At 40.4% G+C, this 8,472-nt stretch overlaps 1 protein-coding gene across 1 annotated transcript; it reads left to right on the top strand.

The window, feature by feature from the left end:
• The first annotated feature begins 206 nt into the window (after window positions 1-206).
• arrdc3a (arrestin domain containing 3a) lies at window positions 207-7,988 on the top strand. The gene is made up of 8 exons (XM_058374612.1): window positions 207-707; window positions 2,602-2,683; window positions 2,799-2,946; window positions 3,307-3,409; window positions 3,532-3,788; window positions 4,251-4,413; window positions 4,626-4,768; window positions 5,315-7,988. Exons 1-8 carry the CDS (start codon window positions 428-430, stop codon window positions 5,381-5,383), a joined length of 1,245 nt encoding a protein of 414 aa, XP_058230595.1. The 5' UTR covers window positions 207-427; the 3' UTR covers window positions 5,384-7,988.
• The last annotated feature ends 484 nt before the right edge of the window (window positions 7,989-8,472 follow it).

Raw genomic sequence — 8,472 nt, 5'->3', positions numbered from 1 at the left:
TCTATCTATCTAGAAGTTCTCTGGTAAAGCAAAAGAAAAAGTGAAATATACGATGTTGTCTCTCCCATTGCTCAGCTGTTCGCTGTACTGTGTGTACTGGACAGGGGAATGCCCCCTCCTTCGAGCCGGGGGCGGATAGAAAAGTTTGGCGCATGCGCAGTAAGTTGTTTTTCACCAAAACCGTCGCTTAAAGTGAGCAGGGCGACGAAACTCCGCCGTCTTTCATAGCGGACCACCGAGCCTTGTGTCGAGCTACGATAACAGCATCCTCTGCTGTTATTCAGCTCTCGCACATCAATGACACGAAACCGTGTAGAGACGTGCTTTTTTCATACGAGATTATTTTCATAGACTTGTTATTTTTTTTCTACAGAATTTTATACATCAGTTCTTTTTTTCTTCTTCTTCTTCTTCTTTTCTTGCCGCCATGGTGCTAGGAAAAGTGAAAAGCTTCGTAGTAAGCTACGACTGTCACAATGACAGCAATGTCCCCGTTTTCTCCAGCGGGGACTGCGTCTCAGGGAGAGTCCTCATCGAAGTGACCGGAGAAATTCGCGTCAAGTCCCTGAAAATCCACGCCAAGGGGTTCGCCAAAGTGCGCTGGACTGAATCGAGAAATGCTGGATCCAACACTGCCTACACTCAGAATTACACCGAGGAAGTGGAGTACCTAAATCACAAAGACATCCTTATTGGCCATGGCAGAGGTAAGGAAACTATTTTAACGCGTTATATGCCTAGAAATCTATATAAATATATAATGGTGCTGCAGTGGATGCTTAAGACTTGTTTACAAGTGGTGACCACAAACTGTTTAATTGTGCATTTAATTCTGCATCAGTGTTGATTATGATGGAAAAAGGTGGAATCTTTTCACAACAAACCAGATCGAGGATGGTCTTGTATTCAGACTGTTGTATTATTATTATTATTATTATTTTTATTATTATCATTGCTTCTGCTTTAAACCAACTGTCAGGAAAGAAGTCAGGAAGAATGAATGGGCGAGCAAAGCCAACACAAGGCTTCGGGTTGGTTCAGTCAGGTTTTTAGTTCTCCTAAATACAAATTTCTCGAATCGAGTGTCAGTTCTGGTACCCTAGAAAGCTATTTCGCTATTTTGACCCGAAAAACTGCAAAAACAAGATGTTTATTTGGTGTTTTAGCACAATTTCGCCTCTAGTTTCCACCCATTGTTAAAAGCGGTTCAATCCTGTTCTGATGCAGTACCTGCTCGCGCTCGCTCCTGATTGGCTGACGCCAGAAAACGTGTTTTCGATGACCTCACGCTTCTGCAGAAAGTGTTACATAGCTGCAACTTTTCTTTAAAAATACCCTTTATACCTCGTGGACCGCATGCATTAAACGTTTGCACGTAATTTGCATGCAAATACTGGCATTACGTGTTTGATTATTATTATTATTTTTTATACATGAAACCGAAATGCTTGCGTTCAAGTGTACCTCTGCAGCCTTGCAAATGTTTTGCAAACATACAAGCTGCCGGACAATCACACGCAAATGGATATTCTAGCCTGAACCTATGGCCATGGCACAGCAGTCTGAAGAACCGATATCTGTATTCATGTCATTCTTTGTATGGATGTAGATCAGCGCATGTAGAAGGATTCTCAGTGTTAATGGCATACAACTGCGGCGAAATGAATGTTAACTTGCATGCTAAATTTCTGTACAAGATAGCTTTTGTAATTGCTTTACCTTTTTATATACGTTATATTTAATATATACTGTCACTGACTTTTTTTTCCCTGCAATGAAAATTCCTTCTGTAATGTGTTATTTTGTGTCTTTGCAATCAAATCCACCAGTTGTATCGTTTGTAACGTTGAAATTGCCAACAATAAAAGAGAAGAAATTTAGAAATATAGTCGGTATTCTGTCTCGTCATTGGCGTTGCCTGTCTCGTTTGGTTTATTCCTTCAAGTGAAGAAAAAAAGAAATTGAAATGGGGGAACATTTCTTGAGTGCAGGGCACAGGCTAGTGGAAAACAGTAAACAAGTCTCAGCTGCAGCGCCTTGGTGAACGCTGCACGGATGTGAATGCGTAATGCGCGAGGCGGCGCGCTGAAGCAGCCAGCTCCGGTTTAGTCCGGTCTTCTCTTGTTCGACTCTGCCTTGTGATTGACAGATGTGCGCGTGCACGCGGCTCCGGCTGAAGCTGAGCGAGAGAACGCTGAGCTGGCGGAGAGGAAGTCTCAAAGACTCAAAAAACTATATTATTTCTTTAAACTTTTTAGCTTATCGAATGAATTTATATATTTTTACGATTTATTTCTACATGGAAATGCGCTGCCCTTTATAAATGTCTCCCATTTTAATTCAAAGAATCAAATAACTCACACACACAATAAATATATATATATATATATATATATATATATATATATATATATATATATTAATGGTCTAATTAAAGATTTTTATTTTAAAAACAATTGCTTTTTGAATGTCTCTCAATTTATGTAACTCAACACAAATCAATGAAATCCTGCTCTCTTCTTGTTATATTATATTATATTATATAGTACTGTCTCAGGTAAGGTATACATGTATTCGGAATATTGTTCTCTTCTGTTTCAGATGACGATAACTCTGAGGAAGGTCTCACCACAATTCATTCAGGAAGACACGAGTATGCATTTAGCTTTGAGCTTCCACAAACGTGAGTGCCCTCTTGTCATTTCCCAGCTTAACGTGAAAGTGAAACGATGACCCGCAGGTATCGGGTAAAAGGCTTTCGGTTTGTTTCATGCCACCTTTCTCTTTCCTATGTGCAGACCTTTGGCTACCTCTTTCGAAGGGAAGCATGGCAGCGTGCGCTACTGGGTGAAAGCAGAGCTGCATAGACCATGGCTTCTGCCCATGAAGACCAAGAAAGAGTTCACCGTTTTCGAACACATCGACATTAACACTCCCCTCCTGCTGGTAAGTGATGTCTGCCTCCCATTATGTTCTCTATTTTTACTTTATCGTCTTCTTTTGATGACTAGGGGGTTTCTTCCTACAGTACTGGGGTTTTCAAATTGGTCCTCAGGGCCTCCCAGGCCACCTAGTTGTTGTCAGTGCCAAACCTTAACCATCCACCTGTACAAATATTTTCTGTTCTTTGAAACCTTGTTCTGGGTGTGTTGTGGGGCTTTGGGGTCACAAGTGAGTGAAATTGTGGACTGACTGGGAGTCCTTGAGGACCATTGTACTAACCACTGCATAACAGGGTATATATGAGATATTCCACAGCTAACAAGTCTCAAGACACTGACATTGTCTTGTTTCTGCTTTTTACAGTCTCCACAGGCAGGCACGAAAGACAAGACACTATGCTGCTGGTTCTGCACCTCAGGTCCAATCTCCCTAAGTGCCAAAATCGAAAGGAAGGGTTACACCCCAGGTAACATATCCCAAGCAACAATTTTATCTCATTTATCCATAAAGATCTTGGTATTCTTTTTGTTTGACTAGACATATCGGTCATTTGCTGTTAGAATAAACAGATCATATTGGTTCTTGCAGGAGAATCGATTCAGATCTTCGCAGAAATTGAAAACTGCTCCTCGCGCATGGTCGTGCCAAAGGCTGCCATCTACCAAACTCAGACCTTTTACGCTAAAGGGAAGATGAAGGAGATCAAGCAGCTTGTGGCCAACATCCGTGGAGAGTCACTGTCTTCTGGCAAGACAGAGACATGGAACGGAAAGTTGCTGAAGATTCCCCCCGTGTCACCGTCCATCCTGGACTGCACCATCATTCGAGTGGAGTATTCACTCATGGTGAGTCAGGATCCTTTATTAGTTCCTTACAGACTTTTGGCTTATCATTGTCAAAACATGTAAAAACATTTACAGAACTTCTTCTGAATATTTAGTAACACACAAATTGACTTCTTGCTTTCCTAACTGATCTTGGATTGGTTATCTGCATTTAAGTTGTTTCTCTGTTTTAAAGAATGCTTTCTATTTATCTCGACATACTCTCAAACCAAGGTTTGAAGACAGTTTTAATTTTGTTCAAAGATTTTAAAAGGCAAGAGATCACTGAAAGGAAAACACTGAGGCCACAAATTTAGTCTTTGGCTATACTAATGACCTCATAACCCTGTGAAACAGTTCCATCCTTTACTTGCATAATATGTTCACAAGATGTCATAAAACTGACCTTTTTTATCAGGATCATTACGTAGATATCTAATGCTACGTGTAAACTGACCTTTCGCTACTGCTTATTTTCTCTAGGTCTATGTGGACATTCCAGGAGCTATGAACTTGTCCCTCAACCTGCCTCTGGTGATTGGCACTATCCCTCTGCATCCATTTGGCAGTCGCACATCCTCTGTTAGCAGCCAGTGTAGCATGACCATGAACTGGCTAGGGATGAGTCTCCCAGAGAGACCTGAAGGTGAGTTCTGGTGTTACACAATATAATATGTTATACTCCTTTTATATTTGACTCTGAGATATGGTTTGCCCTGCACACACGGCACAATAGAGTCAAACATTTGCTGTGCTTAGCCATGCATGTCTAACACTGCTGAACTAGGAAGTGGGATGTTAATGGTTAACAGAAAAAGCATGCAAATACAACATGGTTTTCTGTTCATCTGTTTGTAGCTCCCCCAGCATATGCAGAGGTGGTCACAGAGGAGCAGAGACAAAACTGCCTGGAAGTGTCCTCAGGCCGTGAAGATTTCGATGGCCCACTGTTTGCCTACATCCAGGAGTTCCGCTTCCAGCCTCCTCCTCCATATTCTGAGGTAAATATTACCAATAAATTACATGTGGCTAGATTTGCAGAAGAGAACTAATTGCTGAGAATTTAACAGATTAATGTAACACATGGAAATATGTTCACATCATTTTGAAATTACAGTATTTATGAGCTTCCAACTTGTAAGAAGGGTTTAAGAGACTTTCTGGAACCTGTAATTACCAGGAGGGAACTCTGAAGGCTCTGACGTGATAGGGTGTAAAGTCATGTTATAAACAAACACATGCAAAAGAAACAAACAAACAAAAAATGCAGTGACGTCCACAGTTTAATGCAGTTAGGAAGGTCACAGTTTATCTCCTTAAAGTGTGTTTCCACTGAAACAATCCATTTCTGACTCCAAGGAGATGAAGAGCTTTGAGCAATATCCCTGAGCCATCACCTCATAATTATTGTAATTACACCATGACGTGAATCCACTATAATAGTGGGTCAGTAAATTTTAGTGTGACTCCAGGTTGTCTGATCTGTATTTACCTGTCTGACTTCTATGTTCTAACTTTAGCCGTGTTGCTCTATTCCTTCCTTCTAGATTGATCCAAATCCAGATCAAACCAGACAGCCAGAGGAGCAGAGGCCCGACACATGTCCATCACGCTGAAAAGCTCATAGCACCAGCTCAGAGCAGTCGTGCCCTTCAAACTTTCGACTTTCAGTTTTTCCCGGAGACAACGAGCGCACTTGCGCTGCTGTCGATGCCGAGAGAAAGTGAACATGCAGGAGGAAGGACAGTAAAGTGCAGGAAGTTGCTGCCATGTCACTTCATTCCTGCCACAGGGAAGTGTGATCACATTGCTCATCATCTGTGTCGATCCCTGTGGACAGATGCACCTGGTTGGACTGCGACGCCAGGATTTAATCAGCCTAGTTTCTGTTGTCCTCATGCTTCTTTCTGTAACCATGGCACAAAGTAAGGTTCTGTAGCACAGAGCTACCTGGAGACAGACAAAATATGCAGAGGACACGCTATAGCCACCACCTGCAGTACAAAGGAGAGAAAACTAGAATCTCTTGCTTCTGTTGTGGATTTTTGCACATCGTATTTTTTAGCTTGAGTTATGAGGCTCAGTTTGAAAATCACTAATTGTTTTGTTTTTCACTGTCTTGGTCTAATATGACTAAATGATTGCAGGCTTGTTTTGCTTTATCCGTACAGCTTGCCGAGAATAGATTCAGAGACAAAAATCTGACTGAGACGCAGAGACTCGAATCCTGTTCTGATCTAGTTTCAGCTGTTCTCTAAGGTGGTTTTATTTTTCTTAATTGCGTTCCCTTGTAAGGACATGCAGATGACAAACTGCACCCAGCGGCAAACACCACCTGAAAAGTCCTTCAGGCACGGCATTGTTGCCCGTGTGACTTGTAATAGCAGTGTGACTTTTCTGTTTTTTTTTCCCTCCTGTTCACATGGACACCATCTATAAATTTTAAACATAGAATGCCTTTAAGCCAATCTCCGTCTGTTTGGGGATTATGCTCTAGCGCATGCTTTGTGGTAGAAAACGGAAGACATTTGCCACTTGCATGTGTAGGCAGGGCGGAGAGATAAAACAGGGTGGAACCCAGCAGTTCGCCTGCAAACGGCCTGAACAGTTTGTTGCCTTTTTTTATTTGTAGTGTAACGCAGTGCAGGCTCCTATATAGTACTGCCTAAAAAGCACTCAGTCTCAGGAGAACTTCTCACTTGCCAAAAGGTTGGAAACAAAAAAAAATATATATGAAAAAAGACATTGTTTCAATTGCACTGTTTGAAAGCAAAAAAAAAGGATGTAAGTGAGACAAAAAAAAAAGTAGATTAGATTAACAGAACAGACAAGACAATGCACAAGGCAGCTTTCTAAGACGAACGACATTCCCTTTTTGTCCTGTTTTACTTCGTTTTATTTTTGTCCCAACATTCCTCCAGGCCAGTGATGGCAGATATGATTCAAAGCAAAACGTGAGAGAACATTGACCGAGACTCTGAAAGGACCCACGAAGAAATTCGATGCAGCCTAAACCGTGGCTCGTACCATGTTGAAATGAGGCATACATTAGTTTCTAGAACTCATTCAACAACTACATTAACGCACCGCTTACGGCAAACTTGTAGCACCGTTTATTTTTTATTTTTTTTAAACGAAATGTAAAGATTAATCATATCTCACTGAGGTCTGGAGGAAGTTTGGCATTCAGCCATCTCCCAGTGAAAATGGTTTAAGCAATGTCTGATACATGGCTTAAATTTATGACCCTTTGAAAGGACGCTATGGGTGATCATAGTCAAGTAGCTGATGTGTGCGTGTACGTGTCATTTTTGGTTTCTCGAAGGGGTGTGTAGAATTCAACAAGTTTTGGACTTCTGCTTCAAACATACACAGACTCATTAAAGTGGTCTTATCATAGTGGCCTTGAAGAACTGACCTGGTTCATCACTCACACTCATTACAACTCAGAACCTTCCGGCTGTCTCTGTGTCGTCTGAAGCATGTTTATGTTTAAAAGGACAAAAAGGGAAAACCAAATAGTCCTTCAAAGTGAGCACTGATCCCCAGACATGCCACTCCGATTTGCTATGGCTTAAATCTTGTTTTGTGATGACTAGCTTTGATTACCATTACGGGCATTTAAGGCTTGCTTCCTGGTCAGACGATCAGGAGCAGTTCTGTTTCCTTCACCTGGCTTTATTTTGGGAACAATAGCTGTGGTCTAGCACACCTTCAGAGAGCTGAGTTGCTAGTGGACGGAATAGTCATCGCTATTCTGAGACGCTACAACTCCTTTCTTGTTTATGTCTGTTTTGTTCATTTTTTGTTTTTGTTTTTGGTAATCCACAACTAGCAAAATCACAACAGGCTAGTGATTTGGGCCGTAGGCAAAAACAATAAGCTTAAAAGAAAAAAAAAAATTATTGTGTTTTTTTTTTTTCTTTCATGGTCGGTCAATTTCTGTGCTTGGCCTTCCATTTAGTCCAGTGTTAAAGCTCTCTTCACTCTCTTTTTGAGAAATGAATGAAGTAGAAAATATTTGTGGATTTATTTTATTTTGTTATTTTTTTAGAACCAAAGTGCAATATTTTCTTTTTTTCTGACATTGGTATAACTCTTTTTGTGTTTTATTCAGTGATCATCAACACTACATAACCAACAAATTTCTGTTTGGAATGGTTTTGAACTTGTCTTCGTTCTTCCTTGGAGCTAAATAAAACTTTTTCCCAAGCATTAAAATGTTAGTGACGTGTCATTTGTACTGTATGCAAAATGTTTACATTGTTTTTAACTTCCTTTCCCGACCTGAACATGTCACAGTTTCTCAAATAGTCTTTCTGTAATTCACATAAAGAAGTGTTAACTGTGGTTAAACAAACACTTCCGCTCTTAATATTCATCTTTCCCACTCTCACACTCTTAATATTCAGCTTGATTGATTTCCATGTAGTGACTGAAAACTGTATAAAAACATTACTAGATTAATAATCTCTTACAAGGCAAGTTTTTTTTATTAGTGCTAACAATCTTTGAGTCAAGTCCTTATCTATCTATCTATCTATCTATCTATCTATCTATCTATCTATCTATCTATCTATCTATCTATCTATCTATCTATCTATCTATCTATCTATCTATCTGCTACTGAAATGCAGCTCTCCATTCTTGTTCTTTTTGAAATCTAGTGCAGTAGCGCCCCTACAGGCAAACCAGAGAATTGCAG

The sequence above is a fragment of the Hemibagrus wyckioides genome, linkage group LG22 (genome assembly GCF_019097595.1).
Source record: "Hemibagrus wyckioides isolate EC202008001 linkage group LG22, SWU_Hwy_1.0, whole genome shotgun sequence".
Classification (NCBI taxonomy): domain Eukaryota; kingdom Metazoa; phylum Chordata; class Actinopteri; order Siluriformes; family Bagridae; genus Hemibagrus; species Hemibagrus wyckioides.
Note: the sequence above shows the minus strand (reverse complement) of the source record. Positions and strands in the feature narration are given on the sequence as shown.

Coding starts and splice junctions, on each gene's coding strand:
- arrdc3a (XM_058374612.1), top strand. CDS start 428: ATGGTGCTAGGAAAAGTGAAAAGCTTCGTAGTAAGCTACGACTGTCAC. Junction 2,684..2,798: donor AGCTTTGAGCTTCCACAAAC/GTGAGTGCCCTC, acceptor TCCTATGTGCAG/ACCTTTGGCTACCTCTTTCG. Junction 4,414..4,625: donor TCTCCCAGAGAGACCTGAAG/GTGAGTTCTGGT, acceptor ATCTGTTTGTAG/CTCCCCCAGCATATGCAGAG.